The sequence below is a fragment of the Poecilia reticulata genome, chromosome 21, assembly GCF_904066995.2.
Source record: "Poecilia reticulata chromosome 21, P_reticulata-male-v2, whole genome shotgun sequence".
In the NCBI taxonomy this organism is placed as follows: domain Eukaryota; kingdom Metazoa; phylum Chordata; class Actinopteri; order Cyprinodontiformes; family Poeciliidae; genus Poecilia; species Poecilia reticulata.
In genome coordinates this window covers 3,066,150-3,090,740 of record NC_088850.1, presented here as the reverse complement: position 1 = coordinate 3,090,740, position 24,591 = coordinate 3,066,150, and the positions used below count along the sequence as shown (strand labels likewise).

The 24,591-nt window shown below is 38.6% G+C and overlaps 1 protein-coding gene across 1 annotated transcript in view; it reads right to left on the bottom strand.

Annotated features, from left to right (window-relative positions):
* The window catches only part of clvs2 (clavesin 2), a 34,319-nt gene that overhangs the window by 5,676 nt on the left and 4,052 nt on the right, over window positions 1–24,591 (bottom strand). The window contains exon 2 of the mRNA XM_008397185.3: window positions 23,853–24,027. Coding sequence (XP_008395407.1) covers window positions 23,853–24,027 — 175 coding nt within the window. The remainder of the gene's footprint in view (window positions 1–23,852; window positions 24,028–24,591) is intronic.

Sequence of the window (24,591 nt, the reverse complement as noted above, 5' to 3'; positions counted from 1 at the left end):
GAGAAAGTGAAAGAAAACTCAGACAAATAAAAAAAACAATGTAAACAGAAAAACTTTACAAAATATGAAAAAATCACAATATGATGTCAGATTTCACTGCTTTGCAAAACGATTAGAATTGAACTAACAAACCTCTAACTAAAACATTTTTATAGCTTTTGCAGAAATAAACGAAACCGACAAAATAAACTTTACTCCACATGAATCCATCTGAAAAATCAATCATGCACAGAATATCCTAAAGTCCTAGTTAAAGTTCAATCCCAGAACCTTTAATGGTTTAAAAATAAAAAGGTTATGACTCACCCCCATTTGCAATTCCAAAGTAATTCTGCTTTAGTTTGGAGAGGAACACTTAAAAAAGCTTTTAGTGAATCTGTTTAACTAAGACTTAATTTTGAGAGTTAATATTTTGATTTCCAATCAGAACATAATTTTTATGTTTCTGCTGAGTAGTAATCAAAATCAAAACTGAAGTAAAACGTAGCTGGGTGGTGATCGCAGCTCAGGAAGCTAACAGTTAGCTAACCGTTAGCTAACAGTTAGCTAACAGTTAGCTAACAGTTAGCTAACAGTTAGCTAACAGTTAGCACAGCATTTTCTCCGGTGTAACAAACAGGAAGTGTTTTTCTTCTAATCTAATTTCTTTGTATGTTTTAGTTGTTTCCATCTGATTGTTCCCACAGGATTTAAACGATCTTTCATCTGCCACAGCACAGATAAGAAGCATTTTTTCTTTTAACATCTGAAAACATTTAAAGACGAAAATATGTTTTTAATTCAAACACCAGGACTATATATATTCTGTACCTACACTGGAAGAGAAATGTATTTTAGTAACCATGCAGCCGTGTTGCTGCTCTGTGTGTAAACCTCCGGCCTGCCCTTTGCCTGGCAGCCATTTTCACTTTGATGAAGAAACCTGCTGCATTATGCATGAACACCTGAAAATGGAATAAGAGCTGCAGGCTCCTGGCTGCAGGATCAACAGGATCAACAGGAATCTGTAGGACTGACTTACTTTCAAACATTTTCATTTTCTGTCCCAAAGAACCAAGTAAAGAGAAGTTTTCCCTTTTCTCTACAAAACAATAAAATCAACAATCAAAATTAATAGTCAGCAGATTCTAGTTATGTAATAAAAATGTGTTTTTTTTATTTGACTCAGGCTAACTTTACACAGAAGACGGATGCATCCCAAATTGGAATTGTTTCCCATAATGTGCGACTCGTATCCGACTTTTACAAATTCCCAATTTTTCACCACAAAAATTCCAACTTGAGCCACTTCCATATACGGAACGAAATCAGATACAAATCCAATAGTTGAATCCAAACTGAGATCAATAACAGATTTAATCTGACTTCAATAATAAGGTAAAGGCAAAATATGTTAATGTCAAAAACAAAGAATCAGCCACCAAAACACAATAAAACAAAAATTAGAATCTTTATATGGATTTTTATAGTCATTTTCATCCTCGATGGGGTTAAAAATCAACATTTAGCAGCTGAACTAGTCGATAAATAAGCAGCTTAAACATCAAGAGCTGCATTAAGAGTCAGAACCGGTTCAGCGTTTCCTTTGATGCCGGCCAGCCGCCAGGCTAAAGTCGATCCTAAAGAAATGAGAACTTTATTTCTGGATTCCTGCTGCAGGTCACTTCCTGAGGGGACGGGATGATTTTAGGAAAAAATGCTGAAGAGGCAAAACAACGACAGGAGCCTGAGAGGAGACAGTTTACAACTGGACAGCATGTTGATCTGATCAGCATCAGAAAACATTTCTGTTTTCTGATGCTGACTCATCTTCCTCCTCCTCCTCCTCCTCCTCCTCCTCCTCCTCCTCCTCGGAGCCTGTGGCTTCACTGAGGAAGATAAACACATTAGAAATGATTTGCTCCCTAAAGCCTGACTTGGTCTTAAAGAAATGCACCTTCCCACTTCCTGCTTCATGACATAAAGCACTCTGGCAGATTTGCCTCCAAATCTGACCCCAGGCCACAAGCAGCTTGTAGAATCTGCTAATCTTACAGACGCCGCTCTTTTCCTTCAGCAGTAATTACAGTAATGATTTTTATTGTCTCGTCGACCATGATGGATGGATTAACTTGAACATTTTGACTGCATTCGTTTCACATCAGGAGACTGACAGAAACAGGAGCTAAAGTCGCTTTTTTTTACTGATGGTTTCAATTTATTGCTCTCTCTCTGAGATGCTGCTCAAATGAAATCAATTGTTGTAAAATTGCAACGACGGTTTTATTGTTTCAGTTTTACATCCACAATAAACTAAACACACAGACAGAGTGGTGAAGTTCCAGTAGAAAATGGATCGTTGTAGATTTGAAACATAAAATAATTCTTGCAAGTTTGAATAAAACGAATAATTTCTTAAATTCTTCAAGTTGATTGTGTTTTTCTAGGTCTTTTCAACAAGAAGATGAGAAAACGGATCACTCTTCTGGTAGCTGGGTGTTTATAGTTTCATTTATAACATTTATCAACATATTTGATTTCTGTTGACTCTGATGTGTTTATGATGTAAAGCACTTTGAACGGCTTTGTTGCTGAAATGTTCTGCACAAACAAACTTCACTTCATAAAACACAAAAATAACTGATTGAATATTTTGGGTTGCACATACATTTTCCATTTTAGGAGTTTGATTTGTTTGAAAGATATTAGTGAAAATCGCAAACCAACTTTTTTTTATTGCAGGTGGCAGATCAAATTTAGGCAACTGAGGGCCGCCAAAAACTGCTCAGAGGGCTGCAAATGGCCCTCGGACCAACTGTTTAGCACCTTTTCTAATTTGATCACAAAATGACTGAGGATTTTGTGTTGTTTTTATGTTGTGGGTCGGGTTCTGCTTCTCTGACTTGATCCTTCCTGGTTCTGTAATCACACACCTGCTTCTCATCCTCCAGCTGTATAAACTACAGATTTCTCTTGCTCTCCTTTTCTTTTTGCAGACATTTCTGTTGCTTTTTGATTCTTAATTCGATCTGTTTGCTTGCAGTTTTGTTCTCTGTGACACTTAAAAAAAGAAAAGAAAGAAACAAAAATGAAGTCTTAACCAGTACAAAAATGATCTCTGTTGTTTGAAAAACTCAAAATAAACTATTGGTAATTAAAGGAATAAAGAAGCTGGACCATAAAACCAAAATAAAATATAATAAACAATGCAGGTTTTAGCAGTTTCTGTTTGTCTCATTGAATAATTGCTGTAAATTTCCACTGCAGAATATGAAATTCAACAGCAATATATTAGTTTGGAAACTGCTTTGTTAAACATGAATTTCCAGAAATATCAGCATCCACTAAAAAAATGTAATTTTTTTTTCTTAATTTTTAACAGAAATTTAACAATTGTCTTCAATTACTGCCATATACTGATTTGCAGGGGAATATTTGAGTGTTCATGTTTGGATTTTCTTGTTAAAAAATGAAATGTAGCGTTCAAGAACAGCTGCAACACTGAATCTACTTCAGGTTAATAAACCGCTGCAGGTTCAGGAAACATTTCAGGAAACCCTTCAGAGTCGCAGTGTGACTGAGAGGATTTGGGCTGGAAACGTATCAGGAGAAGATTTAACAGCCGTAGTGATGTAAATGTCTAAAATGAGCTTTAGAGCAGAGCCTGAACATGACACACAGCAGGAAACCTTTCTGATTTACGCATCCGTCATTTTTCAGATTCCACAGCTTCAGTATCTGGGTAGAACGATCCTGTCCTGAAAATGTTAGATCGTTTTGAAATGCTGAGAGCTCGGGAGTCAGCAGGCTGCCCTGATTGGGTGTAATTATGTTTGGGCTGAGGCCCAGCAGGCTGGCAAAGTTTCAGACATCAGAAATAAATAAAGATGCTACGACGGAGCGAGGCGTGTTAGCATAACACAGGGAAAATAATCCAGGTGGGAAGAGTCATATATACTGTACATGTTTTCAGGCTGTGGTGAAAAAAGGCAGAATGGATGTTTCTGAAATCTCTAATGAAATCTGAGCTTTTTAAAACTGTTTAATCAATACATCAAGCTTTTTGAAGGAGGAAACGACCTGCAAGTGTTTCTACAGGAAGATGATGCTGCAGCGAACACTGCAAAAACACAAAGTCTTACAAAGTATTTTAGTCTAGTTTCCAATGCAAATGCCTTAGTGCTTAAAATGAGGACAAAAGTAACTTACAAGTAACTTTTTCTGCAAGAATTAGGTCAATATTTCCTTAATACTGGGAAATAGGTATCAATTCCACTGGACGTTTATTAACTTATAAATATTTTCCTATAAGTAAAATAATCTGCAAGTGGAACTCATTGTTTTAAATAATGATTTATTTAAAACAAGCTCTAATATCCTGCTGAAAAGTTACTTGTAAGTCGGTTTGGAAACATTTATTTCAGATGTATTGAGATATTTGCAATTTGTGTTTTTTGCAGTGGAATCACAGAAAATCCTTATTTTCCAATATATAGTTACTTCTAAGATGGTTTTATCTTATTTCATTTGTACTGAGATATTTGCACTAGAAACTAGACCGAAATACTTAGTAAGATTTTATGTTTTAGCAGAGCAGAAGAGTTACAGTTTATCATCACAGCAGCAGCAGCAGTGACTGCAGCCGCCTGCGTAACTCAAACTGCAACATTAGCCAACGTTTTTGTCAGTGCTATTCAAAAAAATCTAATTTGAGTGATACACTGGCTCGTATTATTTCAGTTTTTAATCGTAAATGCTCTTGCAGTTATTTTCCAACACTGAAGTGCTTCTGTGCAAAGAGTCCTCAGACGTTCTGCATTGATTATCTGGCAGAGGACCAGCATCAGCAGCAAGAGGACAGAGTCAGCATCCGGTGCAGCGCTGGCTGGACGCTACAACAAAGTCAAACAGATTTATACACACACTGTAACTCTGCGTCGGCTGTAAAGCCAAAACAGCCTGAGTAATTATTTATAGAACAGATTAAAACCAATTAGGCTCAATTGATTACACATTAAATGGATTGGTTCAAACTGGCCAGCAGAGAGAAAAACCTGTGATTGTCTAATGGGGCAAAAATGGAAAAACAATACAAGGGAAACATTTCAGCGATGGATCCTGGTTGCTCTGTGTTTATCAGCAGATCCTGGAAGCTTTAAATGAGTTTCTAGTGGAGCCTGGAAGTGACAGGCTGATCATTTATTGCTTTGACAGCAGCGTGAGACGGGATGGAGTCAGATGATGGGAAACAGATTCACAGCATCGCTGGCTGACTTATCGCTCAGCACCTGTCCAGCCTCAGAGGTCGCCTCTGGAGCGATAACACAAACACACAGACTGGTGGCGCTGCAGAGGCGGCGAGTGGCATGTAAATGTGACAAGAGAGGATCGATTAGTGCTACAACGAGTTGAGCGGCATGTTGGGGACACAGATTGTCCATTTGTGTCCACTGTGTTTCTTTAAAAAATGCTTTTTCTGAAATCCAGCTTTTCTTGGTCGTTTGTCCTACTAGCTAAACGTGATCAGACGTCTCTGAACAGTTTACGACTCCAAAGCGACAAACATAGACACTACATGCAACAGCTGATTACAAAGGCATGTAAACACTGATCGCCATCTACAGGTCAGTTTTAAAGTTGAACAATAAGAGTCAGAAGATCATAAAGAGCTAAGAACAAAGGAGCGTTTAAAGCTGTTTACTTCAGTTTACATCCAGATTTACACGTTTGGTTTGCAGAATTATGATTCATGTCGGATGTGATCGTTCTGAAAACTATCAAACACATATCTGATGTATTACCCCATAAAGTAGCGGTTGGCATTTATCGTATCATTTATCATGATACATTTAAATATTATATTAATTTTGATTTACCTTTGTTATGGTAAATTCCAATTAATGATGTTTAAAACTCACCAAAACTGTTATTATTGGTGAATTCTTAAATGAGAGAAACACTAAATTTGAAAATATGCTTAAATGCATTAAGTGTGTGCAGCTTAGTGATACAGATCACACTTCTTTGTGAGAGTCATGTCCTAAAGAAACACATTTCAGAAATATGGGAATATTTTTGATTAGCAGTTTTTGTCTTGGTGGGGTTATGATCGCTGAGTTATGCTGCCAAAGCCATAAAGTTTCCAAAAAAAGAAGCAAAAAGTTCTTATTGTCATTATTGGGTGAAAATATTGGATATTTTATTGCTCAAAGCTCAAAAACTTTGGTAAAAATCTGGTGTAAGACAAAGCATGAGTGTATCCACACTATTCAGCATGATGGAGGATCTGTGATGCTGTGGGCCGGATTCTCTTCCAATGGGAATTCTTTCAAATAAAAATAGGTTTTCTCAATAAGAAAACTGATAACTGGTTACCGCGGTAACCAGTTGCTTCATTTGGATCAATGTTTATGATTTAAAGTGAGTTTGTTTCCGGTTTGTTTAAGTTTTGTTTCTTGATTGCACCAAACATTGGATGGAAATGCAGCTGATTTAGTTTCGCAGACTGAAAAGCTTCAGCAGAAAAAGAAAAGCCTTTAAGGTTTCATTGATTTAGAGACACATTTCCTGTAGCGATACAGTAAAGCGTTAAATAATTAATAAAAACACCCATAATCCACTGCTTTAATGTGCTTTTTGTTTTAGCTAGATGCTCATGTCGATTTTAAATGTAGCTCTTAAACAAAACGCCGTCTTACAGCATGTATGGATGAAAACCAGTCACTGCTTCTGTCCAGCACTCAGGGCTCAAATCTATTCATATTTATGTTCTCACTGATTGTTAGATGCAACTCTGAAGCCATTATGTTAAATATATGCAAACGTATTTCAAGAAAATGATTAAATAACTGATTATCTTCCCTTTCAACATCAACATCTTGCTGAGCTTCTGCGCCTGCTGCAGAAAAACCTGAAACAGAATCAGACATTTAGATGAAATCAATGTTTTAGCAGGCAGTGAGTCCATCAGCAGCAGCTGTTAGGCAGCTGATGTAATAAAACCTGACGTGTCTTCTACGCTCCGCGTGTGCCCGACTCCTGCTCATAAATCTTTTTTTTTCCCCCGTCGTGTTTTTTCTGAGGCTCGGTACAACACAGGTTGATGAGTTCCCTCCGTGTTCTGCTCTGCTTCTGTCACTTTTAATCCACATTAAATGAAATAACGTGCTCAAAGGAGGAACAGACGCAGTTCAAAACGGGGGCCAGCGGTTATGGGAGGGCTTTTTTTTTTAAAGTGTAGCCTGCAGTGATGACTTTGTTTGCTCCATTCAGAAACCTCCTTTACGGGAAAACAGAGTGGACTTAATCTGGAAAATGGGAGAAATCAAGGATGAGACTTTCAGGAAAAATTTGACATATTTCTGCTGCTTCAGTTTGGCCTGAACTCTTTTTACCAACTTCAACAGAAAAAACCTTTCTTTGATTTTATTTCTATTTGCTTCTAGAGATGAAGGAGGGTGTGTGTTTCTGACTTTGGGCTTTTTCTACCCTCAGCTGGTTTCTCCAATCAGTCTTCCTCTCATCTCGGCAGTTCTTCTTCTTCGTCTCCGTTTTTTTCTCTCAGACCTTTTAGCCAATCAGACCAATTCACCTGTGCTCTGCTGCTCGGAGCATTCAACCCATTTGTCTGTGTTCTGTTACAGAGAAGAAGATTTTTTTATTTTACAAGGCAACCAGTAAAAACGGATAAAGAAATAACCGGAACAGACGAGGCGATCTCTGTGTTCACCAGCGATTCTGAGATGTTTCAAACAGGTTATTGAGTTTTTCTGCTGTAAATCAGTCACATTGTGTAGGTTGCTACAAGAACATAGCAATAAAACCAGTGGTATAACTTGGCTGTGATAAATTATTCATAATGTAAGCATTAACAGGAAAATAAGATGACAAATTATCCAATGTCACCTAAATTACTTCTAAATCTATTCCACCTGCAGTCATTTAGTTGTGCTTTTTAAAATCTGAAGAGCTCTGAAGTGTTTAAATGTCTAGAAATGAATCTAGAAAACCTTTAATAATTAAAATGTGACAGTTTTCCCCACTGAGGATTTAAAGGATCAATCCGTCCCATTGTCGAGTTTTACACTCTTTTTTTCTCCCGTAGCTCTAACAGTGTTCATGTGTTTTTTCCTTTGTTAAATATCTAACTTCATTGTTTGCAGAGTTCTCTGACATGATCACTTCACTCAGGCAGTTATTCTGTTGTAGATAATATTTAACATGGTGACCACAGCCTTCAGCTGCAAAACCAGCCAAACTCTTCATCCAACCTCCACAGCACTATCAAGTAACTATGCTAACTTCAGTTGTTATAAATATGCTATATGTATCAAATATGGCTTAAAATTAGGTTTGTAATTTAATGTCTTGAAATTGGGCCTCTGCCCCTTTAAGAAACTCCGGCTCTTTCAGAAACTCCGCCTTCAGGAAGTCACCACAACATGGCTGCTCTATTAACCCTGAAACAATGATTTGATTTAATGAGATGCTCAGTTCCACCAGCTGTTTGCTAATTGCTGCTAGCTAGTCTGAAGGAGTTGAGTGGAATAGTTGCAGGAGAGGGCTGCTCTGAAGGGTTGCCATGGAGATTAGAGGATTTCTCAAACATGCGTGGCAGAATCAAAGCAACACTCCAGTTTTTTTTATGAGATAATAACATTATAACATGACGTAAAGCTCAGAAAAGCGTATTTTACATAACACTGCTGTAAATCATCCTCCATGTACAGTGGCTCCTTTTACTGTAATTACTAAAACAAACAAGCTGCCGAGCGTCATTAACATTCACAGGTTCTTCACTTCACTGCTTCACTGAGTGCTGAGAGGTAATCAGGCTGTTAATGACATCATTCAAGAGCTACTTCAGGAATTATTAAGAAGCGTTTGGCTTTTTTCTTTCCTGTGTTTAATGGGTGTATCATGATGCTGCTGGTTGTCTTCCTGCTGGCCTGCATCCTGGCGTGTTTGAGGCAGTTGACCTGCCTGTGTACAGATCGCTCTGAGCCTCAAAGGATCTTGTTGTCCTGCCAAACAAACAGAAGGAGGGAACAAGGTGCAGCGACACAGAACTGCTTTGGACCGAGATGCTGAGATCATCACTGCGTCGCTATTTCTGAAGCTCCTGAAGATTTTACACCGCGCTGTTAACTGACCCGGTTGCAGAAATCTGTGGTCTGCGTGAATGACACCCCTGATGGCGATCTGAACGAACCCTCTGAGAAATTCATTTTTTATTGCAGCCGTGTAACCTGATGAGCTTTGGAGGTTTTGTACGTCCCTTAAGATCCGCCTCACTGCGTGGTGACAACAGTCCTGATTATTGTCCTGCCTTGGCTGAAACTCTTCCTATCTGCATGTTTAGGTGTTTCCAGATATGGAGATCAACATCATCTGCTTCACGCCAACCCATGTTCTCCTGTCTTTCTACTATTTGAGGAGCTGCTGTTACATCCTGTTCTCTCACACAAATAACTGTGCCATTATTGGTACTTTTTCAAGCAGAATGTGTGACTTTAAGTGAGATTGCGCAACTTTGATTTATTAAAAGATTTATTAAAATTTCATGTTTTGTATGTTTTTGTACTTTAAGTTTCCACCACTTCTAAAATCAACCCAGGCGTTTAAAAGAAAGGCAAAAACAAACAAAAAACCACTCAGCTGTTTTTCGGCAATGAATTAGAGATTTTTTTGATGTCTGGAAAATGAGCCATTTCAAAAACTTCTGGAATGTAACGTCACAAATCAGGAGGCACGTCTGCATTCTTGTTGGTTGTCCAGGAGGCTACACTTCTGCTTTTCAAAGATGTACAGTTGTGTAATTGTGCATTTGTTTTTTACCATTTTCATGTGTGAGTGTAAACACTGAATTGGGGGCGTGGCCAGCAGCAGCTTATTTGGATTTAAAGTGACAGCAGCCTTAAAACGTCTCATTCTGAAAGGAAATGAAAATAGTCAGAACTGAGCAGACTAAAATGTCATCATCTAAGAAGGATTTTGTGCAAAAAAGGTAATGAACATGTTTAGTTTCACCCAAAGACACATCCTAATGTGTTCAACAAAGCATAATTAAAGGCTTTAGAGTTAAAACTTATGAAGGATGCTGTAAACTCACAGCAGTATCGTCTTAATCTTGATAATCAGACCTCTGGTCCTCTCTCTGTCATGATCCGTGTTTCTGTGTGTTTATTTTTGAGTTTTTCTGTGTGATCCTGTTCCCTGTGAGTCCTGGTCTTCCCCGTTGATTGTCTCCCAGGTGTCTCGTTCCCTTGATTACCCCCATGTGTATTTAGTCCCACCTGTTGTCTGTGTTCTTCTTCGGATCCTCGTCGGTCGTCATTCGTCTAACGTCGTGAGTACCAGTCTGTTTCCTTGTGCTCCCTGTTGTTCTCTACCTCGACATCTACCATTAAACTCATCACTTCATCTACATCCTGGGTCTCCTGCGTTCCGTCTCTCACCACCACCAACCAAACCTTGACACTCTCTAGTGGTAAATGGGTGAAAGTGCTTTTAGGGTACATCGTGAGCTACTTGTCAGTCCATCATAATTCACAAAACCTGTTTATTTAAAAAGCTGTGGTCTGTTGAAAGGGAAACATGCCAATAACTGTGATTAACTCCAGATTTCTCCACCGGGCTGAAAGGGTTAATGATTGGAGCCCCAGGAACATGACGGACCCAACTAATCATCTAAAAGTTAATGAGCTGTTGTCAGCGTGGCTTCAGGGAACAGAACCATCACATCTGTAGAAAAGTTCAGCCTCCTTTCAGATAGAGAAACCCTCTGAGGTTTACACACCCTGAAGACCTGGGCTGCATTTATCACAAGGAAAAACCAAGAATGCGTCCAAATCCAACACCAAACGCAGCTGAAGGCATGTTTTTGAAACTATATGCAGCATTTATTTGAAACCAATAAAGAAAAACTGACTTTAGATTGATAATTACTTGGTAACAAATACTCAGCTGATTATGGTTCCTTTTCTTTTTTTGAAAGTGAAGAACAGAAGGAAGTTTCTGCATCACATCGCTAACAGACAGAATATTCAAGGGTCCAATAAACCTGCTGGGTTGTTTGTTCGGCTCAGAGACTCAGGTGAGTTTAAACACATAATCTAAAAGCACTTTTAGCCTCAGCCTCGGATTTTAAAACAGCAGCTTTCTCAACGTCTTGCTGCAGGGACCAATTTTTGCATACTGCCAGTCAAAGTGACAGATGTTTAAAAAATTTGATATTTTCAAGCTGCACAGGCTTTTGGAAAGCTGGACGCCTGAACTGCCTTTTGGGAGGAAAACATCTGATTTGTCTGACAGAACAAATGACCCATAAAGCAACAAATAAGACCAAAAGTAAAAACTTGGAATCCTCTGTATGTGTTTTTTTTCTAAACAGCCACCGGTTTGACGCCGACAGGCGATATTTACGAGTCGTCCTCCGCAGTCAATGCCACTCTGGTGAATTTGTTTAAAAACTCAGAGGGTTTTTGCATAAATGTGTTGAGTGGAAGTTTGGCTGCTGAGTCTGTGAACCTGCAGGCTGTAGAGATGCAGTGCAGCTGCAGAAACACGAGGAAAGTTTTTCCTGTTTTAATGGGAAACCATGTTGGAGTTTTCCTGAGTTCTGCCTCTGTTTAAACCCGACCGTCCTGCATCCATTTAAAAGCACCACGACCTGCTTTGCAGTTACTTCTGTTATAAATGTTCTCAATTATCCATCCATCCATTTTCTCTCACCCTTGTCCCTCAGTGGGGTCGGGAGGGTTGCTGGTGCCTCTCCAGCTAACGTTCCGGGCGAGAGGCGGGGTCACCCTGGACAGGTCGCCAGTCTGTCACAGGGCAACACAGAGACACACAACCATGCACACACACACTCACACCTAGGGGCAATTTGGAAAGGCCAATTAACCTGACAGTCATGTTTTTGGACTGTGGGAGGAAACCGGAGTACCTGGAGAAAACCCACCATGCACAGGGAGAACATGGAGACTCCATGCAGAAAGACCGGGGCCGGGAATCGAACCCAGAACCTTCGTGCTGCAAGGCAACAGCTCTACCAACTGCGCCACTGTGCAGCCCCTGTTCTCAATTAAATGTATTATTTAGGATTAGCAGGTAAATACTATATGAAAGCTTTCTTATGTCTTATGATGGAGGGAAAACGTGACATTATTATAATTTTATGAGGTTGGAGAGTCTTGCAGAAAACACCAACTAATTGCATCACTAAAGGTTGGGAAATCTGAAGCTCTGCCTCTATTTTAAGGGCATGAACAAAGAACTAACGTTTTCTGGTCCACACTCAAATTACACACACTTGGATGTGATTTCTTAATTTTCTTTCTTGTATTTTTGGCTGAGAACACAAACTATTGGCAGCTTCTCTTTGAAATTATCCTCAAAACCTCAGATCAGCCAAACTCTCAGATCAGAAGCTTATTTTACAGAGATGGGGGAACATTTGGTGAGAGCGTCCCCGTCTGCAGCGAACAGATAACAGGCAGGATGCAGAGTTTAAGTCGAGACGACACTGTTTGCAAAGCTATGATCTGGTAAACAGCTTCTTCACTCACATCAAACTTCAGTCAGTCTCTATTTCTAGGTTGTTGATGCCAACAATAAACTTTCCAGTTTGCATTTCAGGATCTAATGATTTCAAAATAAGTTTTCACACATTCACTTCAGCAGAATTCAATAAATCACACATCTCAGGATTCCTTCAGCCTTAATTTATCTGATATGAGTCTGAAACAGACGTGTCATATTGTGCTGACTGCAGTGGATCCTCCTGGTGTCAGGAAGCAGCGCGCCTCTCTTCTTCTCTTCATGCATATTCTACTGGCTTATTGGCACCATTTTTACAGGAGTCCCAGTTATTTTGGAGGTCTGTGTTGCATAACAATGCTAATGCAGAGACTCCTCTGGGATTTCACTGTAGATTTGAACAAAGGCTGCAGATGTTTAGGTTTTATTGTTGGACAATTTGATTTTTCTGTTTTCATATGTTGAGCCTCATATTTATGTTCACATTTCAGTTAAAGTCAAGGATACTTGACATTTTTTGCATATTTTTATCCTAAATTTATTTTCTCATTGAGAGCAGAACATTCCTAAACCCTTGAAGCTGTTTACAGCTCTGACTGTAGATTTACAGAGTTCTGCTGTCTATTCATGGCCTTGAGAGTTTTCTGTGGAATGTAAGTCCAGATAGTTTGCCCATTCACTAATTTTATGAGAGCATATCTCAAATATTTTAAATAAAATGCAGAAGCTGAAATACCAGAAGCAATGCAACTTCACTGGCTGCAGCAGATTCCAGGAGCGCCACGAGTTTTCCTCCTTTTGCGCTACAAAAGGAGCGCAAAAGGAGGCATTAATGCATATTAAGTTTTATATTTTCAATTCAAATGTATTTAATCAATGAGTAAACAATTAGACAAGTTAAAAACAAAGCAATCTTGTACATAGGTTTTCTAGCTTGAGGCTAATTTGCAAACCAAGTCCTTCATCAAGTCTTTATAAAAAGACAGCAAAATTAAAATGATAGATTCCTGTCACACCCACGCAGACAAATACGCTGAATTTCTGCGGTTAGAAAACTAATCTCTCTTTTTATGCCATTTCTTGATTTTATGAATATCAATGCACTTTCTTCATGTCCAATATTTTCCATTTTAATAGGTTTCTAAGAGAAGTTCACCTCTGTGTGACGTCAGAATTATGACCAGTGGAGCCAAGAAGTCAAGTCTTGATCATTAACTAAACGATCCTCTGATCAACCTGCAAACGTAAAGTTTGCACAAAAAATATATAAGAAGGAAGCATCGTTATTTATTATTATTGTTTAACCTTTATTTCACGAGGAAAATCCTATTAGGATTAAAAATCTGGTGGCTGCAGCTGATCAACTGTAATTTTGTCAATTTTACTCAAACTAAAAGTTGGATTTTCACCAGTTTTTTCATTAGATTTTGCATCTACTGGTAAAAAGGTTTTTTGCTTTCACATCTTTACCAGTAGAGCAGAAAAAAAACCAATACATTTATATTTATTAGTTACAGAAACAAGTTTTTTTTTCTTCTATTTCCATTATGAATTGTCAAAATTCGATGAACTTGATGCAAATCTACAAGATTATTATAAAACAAATGGGAAAAAGGTCAAACCCCAAAAATATTCCCACGCCGTTTCTCCCTTTGTTCTGCCAGCTAATCACACATCATCTATTTACATGACTCACGGTACATTTACAGTCTCCCACGTCGCCGACGCTCGATTACCGAGGGGAAGAAAACGGCGGAGAATTACGGAGCGGCCTGTTTTCTGTCTCAACACACAACAAAAGGGAGCCCATCTGGAGGAGAGGGCAAAGCAGATAGCGAGGCAGTAGGACATGTTGCCGTGGTAACGAAGCAAGGGTGGGATGAAGCAGGAGGGGGCCTTGGAAGGCGGAGGAAGAGGAAGAAAGGCGGGGGGTTAAGAGGAAGGCTGATGATGGTTGTTTGAGTAGAAAAGTGAAGAAAACTGAAGACGTTTTCGATTCGCTCAGATTTTTGATTTTAGCAGGAAAACGGAGCGTCTCTGGTGCAGATGACTGACTGACTGATGCTTCAACTAAATCAATAACTACGTGGCTGAACGCTGCTGTCGTTGCAGACAAAAGGCTCTGCCACACCATTGTCTCTGCTGAAAGAAGGATGGAGTGGCTGAAGGGAGGCAGAGAGGAGGAACGGGAGGGCGATGATGTTATTAAAGAAAGAGGTGGGGGAGGGGGAGGAACACAGAAAGTGAAAGGTGGGAGGCCAGAGAGGAGGAGCGATCACTTCACCACATCAACTCCTTTTCTGACCAGGGAACTGAATATTTTCTCCATTTCAGCTTCATTTGCTTCACAATTTACCGAGTTTTATTTCACATTTATTCACTAAAAAGGTCAAAGTTTAACATTTTTTTTAACTAAACTTTGTCCCATTTCTAATCTGAGCAGCAGATTAATGGCGTCCACTGAAAGGAGTCCCAGACGTGACAAATGTGTTTGATTGTTGGACCGTCTGACCGTCGGTCGGTTTGTCTGCGCCGTTGTTTCCTGCTGGACACAAATAATGGGCTCAGTTAAAGGGGCTTTTAGCTCATTGATAAGACGCTGCGTGATTGATATTTGATCAATATCAGGACAGAACTTGCTGATGTTTCAGCTGTAATTGGCATGTAGCAGGCGCCACCAAGCGCTCGGCTTCAGCCACGTTGTCCGCAGTAAATGTTTTTACTGCAGATCTCCAGCTGAGCCAGGCTGCCTCTTGTTCTTATACAGGTTAAAGTTCAACTCGGCCTGCAGGACCGAGTTGAACTCTACCAAGCTGGTGACCTTACAGCCTGCCACCCCGAGGAAGGATGCTGCTGTTGTCAACTTCACACGTTTCATCCAAGACTTACATCAGGAATACATTGATGCTTCACAAAATGTTTCATTTCTTCTCATTGAGCCTCATTTAAAGTTTGTTGTATGAAAATACAAACATCTAAACAATTTTTTCAGAATTAAAAACTAAAAGTTTTCAGGAAAAATGTTTTGATTTCACTTCACTAGGTGTTTTTTAAAATGGCTGCTGCACAAAGCCAACTTTTATTCTCTTCTAAACACCAAACCAGGTGTTTCAGTATATGTTTAAACATTTCCATGTATTTAATCATGGCTAAGGCTCATGATAGACAAAAAGAATGAAAGAAAGGATGAGAATAAATAAAAAAATACCCAAAGTAGCTTACAACAGGTGGAATTATTGTCAGGTATAAATAAATAAAAGAAAAAAACACTGTTCAGAAAACTCAGGGACGTTTTGCAGTCAGAACATAAATATTAAGCTGGTTTGTTTTTAGATCATATTCTACATCATGGGTTATTTTACATATTATTAGAAAATGTATACATTTCTGCCTTTTTTATACTAGGCTATGTGCTTCAATGTATTTATGCAGCTTTTTATCGACTCGTGAGATGATGAGATGCAATTAGATGAATAAAAGAACCTGATCAATCAAACTTCAAAACTGTTTTCTCCATTTCCGTAATGGACAAATATGTAATATGTAATATGCAACACATAGAAATATAATATCTGATTGCAGAAACATGGATCTTACCAACTGAATAATTCAATGTTATTTAATTTTTGTTCCAGAAATTACTCTAAAATCTAAAAAAACTCTTCAATGATTTAAAGTGGAGCTGTCGGTTAGCGTGATCTACACATGATGAGCGGATTGGATCCTTGTACTTTACGCCACATCGTCATGGAAACACACAGCAGCTGTATTTGCACATCTCCCAGAGTTTTCCTTCCATGGATCCAGCAGCTGGTAAGAGGCCGGTTAACTGTCGGAGTGAGAAGACGGCTCATTCATTACTGTGATGGATCACGTTCAGAACGCGAGCCGAGCTTTGACCTCTGGAACAACATGGCTTCCCAGCATGCAAGGCGGTTCTGGTCCGCTGGCCCTTTAACAGGCTGCAGGGTCGCATCAAAAACCAGAGAAATAAAACGACGAGACATTAAAATGCAGTCATTAACTCTGTTAATTTGCGTGCATATTCTGAAAGAGGCTGCTGTAAAATAAGCAGCTGTTTGCTTCAGACTGGAAGCCAACAGATAATTCATGAGGATTTTTCTGATTTGCTATTCGAGGTTTTAATCAGTTCAGTTGCTTAAAAAATCCCTTAAATTATTAATAAACATTAAAGAATCATGTAAAATGTTAGGAAAGGCTGCATATTTTAACTGATCATTTTCTTTCTGCACAGAAGAGATTGTAATCCAAGTGTTATGAAAGCAAATGGCCCCAAAAGTTAGATTTAAGGTCATGTTTCTGATCTGCTGCTGAGCCGTTGGAGTTTTATTGGAACATTTTCTTGAGTGACTTTGTCTTTTTGATTGTTTTAAAACAATCCGAAATGCTAAACTGACGTATGCAAAACACAAATTTCAAACTTGTTCTGAGGAGAAAAGCAGATTCTGGACACTTGGAACTTTAATCCCTGAGTGAAAATGTAATCCTGCAGGATTATGACTGGATGGTTTGAATCCCATCATCCAGTGTTTCACCTCCTCTGTTTTCTTGGATTCTTCAGCATAATCTCTTTTATGGAGGTGAAAAAGTGCAGGTGGAGGTGTGAATAGTGATGTAATGTTTTTACTGTATTGACTGTCTGCAGAAAAAGCAGCTGGTTTATTTAAATGTTGACTGTAAATACTTTCACTCATGCAGCTAAACGCTCCAGTTTGATGACATTATTTCTATATTTACTTATTGACAGAGCAAACCATTTTACTGTAGCTTGATATCTTATTACATAATTGCGTTGATGTGTTACAACTCAATGCTTAGCACAAAATATTTCATTAAAAATAGGAAAAACAGGTTCAAGTGAACAAACCTTCTCTTTGGAGCTCTTCTGTTTGAGATTTCTTACACGTTATGTTTGTTACTTTTTGTGTTTTGCATCGTTATATCCAACCGGTTTGAAATTAAAAACAGCGAATGAATGAATGAAAGCTTGAAAAAATGACACTATGCGTTCTTTACATGCATGTGAACGCTGATCCATGCGCACGTAACGAAAACATGTTCACTGGTTTCCAAATGTTGCTGAGTGATTGTCTCTCACATAACTCAACTTTTACGTTTCAGGGCAAATAAATAATCCACAAAATGATTTTATTAATCAAATTTGGCTTGAAAACTTTCCCTAAATGTCATTTGTTCACAGAATAGTACAAATGGAAAACCAGTATTTAAATGTGAAACTTGTTTGCAAATCATTTCATAATTCTAATTTTACACACTAATAAAGCACCAGATGGTTAACTATGAATGTTAGTTCAAGTTTGTTACCTGGAGAAATTATAAATAGACTTTTTAAAATGACGGTGGTCAAACTGCAGCACATTATCATGATCGTCTCAGAAAGAGACCAAAACCAGTAAAGATCCAGTCACTGGGAGGGAATTACATCAATATTCCAGTTTAAAATAATAACTTGTCAAAGCTTTAATCATTAGACAGTAAAAAAAAACAACAGCAAAGCAGTTTGATTGGATTTACATCAAATATTATTATAACATGTAATCATATTATTATTTAAATGGTATTAAATGCATCCAAACACCAAAAGCACAGATGGTTGAGGTCGTGACACAGTCAGTGTTTGTCTTCTTCGAAATAAGGCCAATTATTGCCAAATTACATTTAACTGATCAAATCTGTTTATCACATGTAGATAATTGATAACATTAAACATGACTGCTGTTAGACATCCATCATCTTTAGTGTCAAAACTCCGTCTTTGGGATCTGATCTGTTTGAATCTGTTGTTTAGCTGCAGGTTTCTGACTGGAAGCTCATTCAGTGACCTTTCCCGTTTCTCTGGTTCCCGTCTGTCTAGACTTCACAGCCAGAGGCAAAAAAAGACCCAGAAGAAAGTTGTGAGAAAGACTAGAATTACAGAGCAGATGAGAAGCCTTGAGGATCCGACTCGGACTCGGCTCGGCTCTGCACACGATGCGGAGCTGCAAATTGGATTGTGAGGGATGTGGTCTGCATGCTGGATCAGGGTCGGCGTGACATGAGCAGAACCGAAGCACAGCGAGCATCAGGTGTCGTTTGGGTTTGTTTTACAATAACTCATGTTCATTTTGTTTTGTTTGTTTAAAAAAATGAAATGACTGGCACATTTATGACAGATTCTGATGTGAAAATACAGACTAGATCGCAGCTGTCGCAATAACTGGATGATAAATTGTCTCAAAAATTATTAGGATAATTGAGAATATTGTCATTTTACAATTATAATGTCATAATGATGCAAGTTTTTCCTTCTCAGAAACTGAAGCTTCATTTTGCGAAAAAGACTCAACATTAGAACCAGAAGATATTTCTGAAATCTGACAATATTAAATATCAGAATGTAAATTATCAAGCTCATTTCATTAATTTATTAAATGCTTATTTAAATAAAAAAACTTAAGATGAAACATAAATAAATACGAGATGCTGTTGATACCCACGTTAGTTTCTCTTATAGATATTTATGAGTCCAGAAATCAGACGATTCCTCCAGAAACAAAGCGAACCTGATCCACGGCTTCTGAGCTGAAGTTGGTGTTTCAGGTGGGAGTTAATTGAACGATGCGCCGGGTGTAAAGCTGCCATCATGCGACTGACGGCGCTGCAGAATGAACTGCATGGCTGCCATTCTGCTGCTTTAAAGTCTCCAACCTGAAGTGACTCACTCTCCTCTATCTGATTCTCACCGGAGTGAGTCGGCCTCTCCTCTGCTGCTCTAACAACTCAGAAAGAAGAATCAGAGTTAGAACTGTGATGGTGCCACAGAGGAGTCTTTATTCGCTGAGGTGTGGATTAAATCTCGTTTAAATGGACGACTCTCAGTCATTAGTCCATTTGATTCAGCAGGAGACAAACAGCAGGGAAGGATTTCAGTAAAGAGCTGATTTGTTTCATTTTGTGCTTAAATATCAGAAGCTAATTTCAGATTCACATAAACACTCAACGCTCCGTGTGTGGGGGTGCGTGTGTGTGTGTGTGTGTGTGTGTGTGTGTGTGTGTGTGGGTGTGTGTGGGTGTGTGTGTGTGTGCGTGTGTGTGGGGGTGTGTGTGTGTGTGTGTGTGTGTGTGTGTGTGTGTGTGTGTGTGTGTGTGTGAGGTTTCTTCATACTGTGTTTTATTTATTTACCTTTTTTACCAATACCAATCACTCAATAACTCATGAATAAAATGCAGTTTAGAAAAAGCAAAGCTAATTAGTCATCAATAATTAATAATACTGTGTCTGGAGCTCCACAGTTAAGTATAACTTTATTCTACATTTCTACAGCTAACATCTCCATAAGTTGTTTCTCTGCTGAAAATGCAGTTGAAATAAGTTTGTAAATAGTTTTCATAGCTTTTAATAAGTTTCTACTCAGTATCAGGTTCTTTTTTGATCAATCAAACTGTTTTAGATTCTATGGATCAACTAGCAGTCAGAGTAAAAAATGGACTCAAGTAAAAGTTTTGAAAGTTTTGCTCGTGGATTTCACAATAAAAATGAAAAAGTATTTGTCTCAAACCGTTTTAATAAAAGCAGCACCTTTATAAATAAAAGTTAAAATAACACATGACATCACCCTGCTCAGTGATTCAACACCAGGGGATTTAAATACTAACCCAGTTGAAGGTTAAAGGCTGTTTTTTCCTGATGGTTTTATTTTATTTTTACTGATTAATGGATATGATTTTATATTTAACTGAATAAATTACTTTCCTCAAAACAAACTCAAGTAAAACTTAAAGTTCAGGTTTTCTGAGCAACTTAAAGTAAAAAGTCCAAACACATTGTACTTAATTACAGTAAATGTAACTAGTTACTTTTCACCCCAATAGAAACCAGATAAGATCAAATGAAGTCCATGATTAACAAACAATAATAAATAAAATAAAAAAAATCTCTATGTAAAATAAACCAAATGTTTGATGAGATTTAAATTATTTGCTTCTGGTTTAATCAAATAAAACATTTAGAATGAAAGAAGCTATAAATGCATTCCAGTTTCATTAAAAAAAAACTCTGTAAATGTTTAACTGTGTGCTTCTAATGCTGCCATCCGAATATGAAAACGTGTTTCTGTTTTGAAAACTCATGTTACTCTCATCTGGGCGCTTCAGTTCCTCCATCAGCCTCCATGTGTCTGGCCCTTTAAATCTGCAGCTCAACAACCCGATGAACTCCAAGCAGATATGATGCAATAAGATACAAGACGCTTTAATTTAAATGGAAGACAAAGTGCAAATATTTTAGACCTGCTAAGCAGATCTGGGATCATAAACTCTAACAGCAAATATAGATTATAAGTATTTATGAACCTGGCAGGTGGGATTTTTGGAATATTTTCTGGAGACTTAATGAAAAGGAGTCAAAGTACTTGCTTGCCACCTGGACCACCATTGGTGTCCAAATAGCTGCCTTTACAAAAAGATCCATAAATACTGTAACCTTCCCCAGATAAATAGTGTAATAAAGCAAATAAATAAGCAGAATTTACATGCAGTAAAATCTAAAATTGCAATATAGATAAAAGGTTTTAAAACAGAACGTTAGTTTAAAGAATCAGTCTAAAATTGTTGAAGGGAAAATCTGCAACCTGCAGTGACTGAGTTTTTGAATCAGTCTCACCGTAAAGTGCCTCGGGTTACAGAGCAAATAAAATCCGGCTGAGAATTACCTGCAGTATGTATCCAATTTTATGTAACACGTTTTACTTCCCCTGAAGGGAATGGTGCACTAGATCTATAGAAATGCCTTTTTCATTGCTGATAGTGGTGAAGGATGGCAGGATGAGCCAGAGGTTGCAGGCGTGCAGCCGGGTATTTGTTTGTTGGGTCTGTTTTAGCTCTTTTCCCTTCGGTCCTTTCAGGATCTTATGTGTGTTTCTGACTTTCTGGAGGTTATTCTGGTTGCAGAGTGGAAGAAATGAGAAGTTAGGGTCTAGTGTGCAGCCCTACAATGACCTGGTTTCATATCCATGGTGGATTCAGCCTTTTGCCTGTTGGCTGCACGGAAAGGACACTTATGGAGACATTAGAGGAAAAATTAAACATTAAAATGCATAATATTAATGTTTCACTACATTTTGACACATTTACATTTTGCAGTATCTGTTAGCTGCAAACATTGTCTCTCTTTCTTCACGTTCAGCAGTTTTCGGGTGAAATTAATGCTAAAAGTCGCTCTGACTTTGATTTCCACCACCAACCCATCAGATAATCAGTCACAGCACACCGCGTTGTCCCTCTCCTCCCCCAAGAATCGCTCCCCCCACGTTGGATCTAACTTTGACTAATGGAGCCCAAAACAAATTGGCAGATGATTCACAGCCATGTTGTGAAAGCAATAAGGAACTCCACTCATCTGCACATCAAACCTCACACACACGCAGAGAGAAGAGAGACGTTTTCCTCCCAGGTTTGGCTGCTGACTACAGGACAGCTGAACTCTGCCCGCCGGCGTTTTCCTCCACTAACTCATTTCGATAATGATGTTAAATGTGAGCCGAAGACCGAGAAGACAGATGATTTTTCTGGGATCTGGAGAACAAGGAGGGCATTGAGTGCCTTCGCGTTTTCCTACTTTTCACAACTCTGAAGCAAAATAATAAAAAAGATGGGGTTTTTGGTAGGGGCTGCACAGTGGCGCAGTTGGTAGAGCTGTTGCCTTGCAGCAAGAAGGTTCAGGGTTCGATTCCCGGCCCCGGTCTTTCTGCATGGAGTTTGCATGTTCTCCCTGTGCATACGTGGGTTTTCTCCAGGTACTCCGGTTTCCTCCCACAGTCCAAAAACATGACTGTTAGGTTAATTGGTCTGTCTAAATTGCCCCTAGGTGTGAGTGTGTGTGTGATTGGTTGTGTGTCTCTGTGTTGCCCTGCAACAGACTGGCAACCTGTCCAGGGTGACCCTGCCTCTCGCCCAAAACGTTAGCTGGAGAGGAACCAGCAACCCTCCCGACCTCACTGAGGGACAAGGGTGCAAGAAAATGGATGGATGGTTTTTGGTATTCTGATGCTTACTTTTTGAAAAGCAGAATTGAATGTAAGAGGCAGTTTTTGACAGCAGACTAATGGAAGTGAAGCTGCAAAAGAAACATGCAGCATTTTAGTGTTTTCTGCCTCTGAATTCAAAGAAAAGTAACATTTTGGTTGAAGTAAGTGGGATAATTTAAGATTATCCCACTTCAACCACATTTTGTCTAACTTTTTTCAAAGTTAGAAAAAATTACAGAAAAAGTAAAGCATCACAAAGTACAAACTAAACAAAAAGCATGTCTTAATTAAAAACATCTCCAGTCTGTAATTTAAATCTGGAGAAATAAAAGCAACGATTTGAGTTTTTCATACTTTCAGTAAATACAACTGGATGTTATTTGCGCAATAAGATGTTATATTAATGTATCATTTCACTATCAGGATGTGTGTAAGAATAGTAATAAAAGGAATGGTACTAACCCAGAACCCTGAGGGTCTCCATGGAGACGGCTGATCCAGTCTCATCTGATCTTATTGACTGAAACCCTCAAAGTTCTTTGGGAACTAAAAAGCTGATCAGTTTGAAGATGAACCAGATAACTCTCTGGTTCATGAGGTCAAACTGTTTTTAACGTTCTGTAAAATGAACAAACAAAACTAGGACTGAATTCTCCACAGTCTGCAACCATAAAGTCTAACTTGATGTCGCAACAATGCAAAAACATCAAATCTTATTTAGTATTTGTGTGTAGTTTCTAGTGCAAATATTTTAGTACACTTGAAATAAAAGAAAACTAACTTATCAGTAACTTTTCAGGACTTAACAAGAGTTTGTTTTAAGTCAATTATTCCTCAATATTGATGAAAACGCTCTAGTTTCACTGACAGATTATTTGACTTATAACAAAACATTTTCCCCATGTTATAAGTGAAATAATCTGATAATCTGACTAGAACTTTTTCATCAACATTAAGGAATGATGGGCTTTCAAGAGCTAATATATTTGCACTAAAAACTAGACCAAAAATATTCAGATTTTGTATTTTTACCGTGCAGCAGAGCTGTCTCAATGGAATGCAAAGCCTGACTCAAAATTATGAGAAATACTTTTGTTTTTGTTTTTGAGTTAATAATTGACTTAGCATCTCATCCAAACCAAGTTTAGTTAGAGAAAACAAACTTTAGGAATAATTATGAGGAGAACTTCCACTACAACAACATCATCATCATCTGTGGAGGAAAGCTGCAGTTTCTGTTTCTGGACACGTTTCACCGCTGAGCAGCTCAATCATGCAGCTTCTTACCTGCAGCCCCTCGATGGCCAGCCGCAGCATGCTGGGGGTCAGCTTGGAGGCCTGCTTGAAGGTGAAGTTGCTCCAGTCGATGATGAGGATGAAGCCGTTCACCTGCAGCTCCGGGTCTTCGATCATGGACTCCAGAGACAGCAGGATGGCTCGCAGGATGTCCACAAACGTGTATCTGAAGGAAACATCAAAAGGTTTTCTCTGGTCTTTGAAGTAAAACATGGATGTTTCTACACAAACCTCAGATTGTTTTCATCAGTTCAGCCTTTCAGATCCATAATTCCTGGCAGGTTTCTGTGACAGGGTGAGACTCGCTCTGTTTTCTCTGTAGCTAACGCTTTAGCTGACCTTAAGGCTTAATATCTGCCTGCATGTTTTATGGCTCTCTGGTTATTGCCTCTCAGTTTTAAGGTCACTGGTTCCATGCATGTGGCATCAGGTCAATTGACCAGTGCAAACTGCCCTGAGGTGTTGAGTGCTGATGTTTCCACAGCTACAGTCCATTCGCAGTTTGTGTTCATTACAACCACAGATATTCAGTATTTTATGCAGAAAGACACCAAAAAGTGCAAAACAGTTTTATGAGGAAAAATGATGCATGGTTTTAAATTTCTTTCAACACAAATCTGGGAAACATTCATGTTCAGACTTTGAGTCGACAGTTTGTAGGAAAACATTTTACTGCAATTTTAGCTCCAACTTTGCACATCTGGAAAATTAAGGTTTTCCTCCTTCTGTG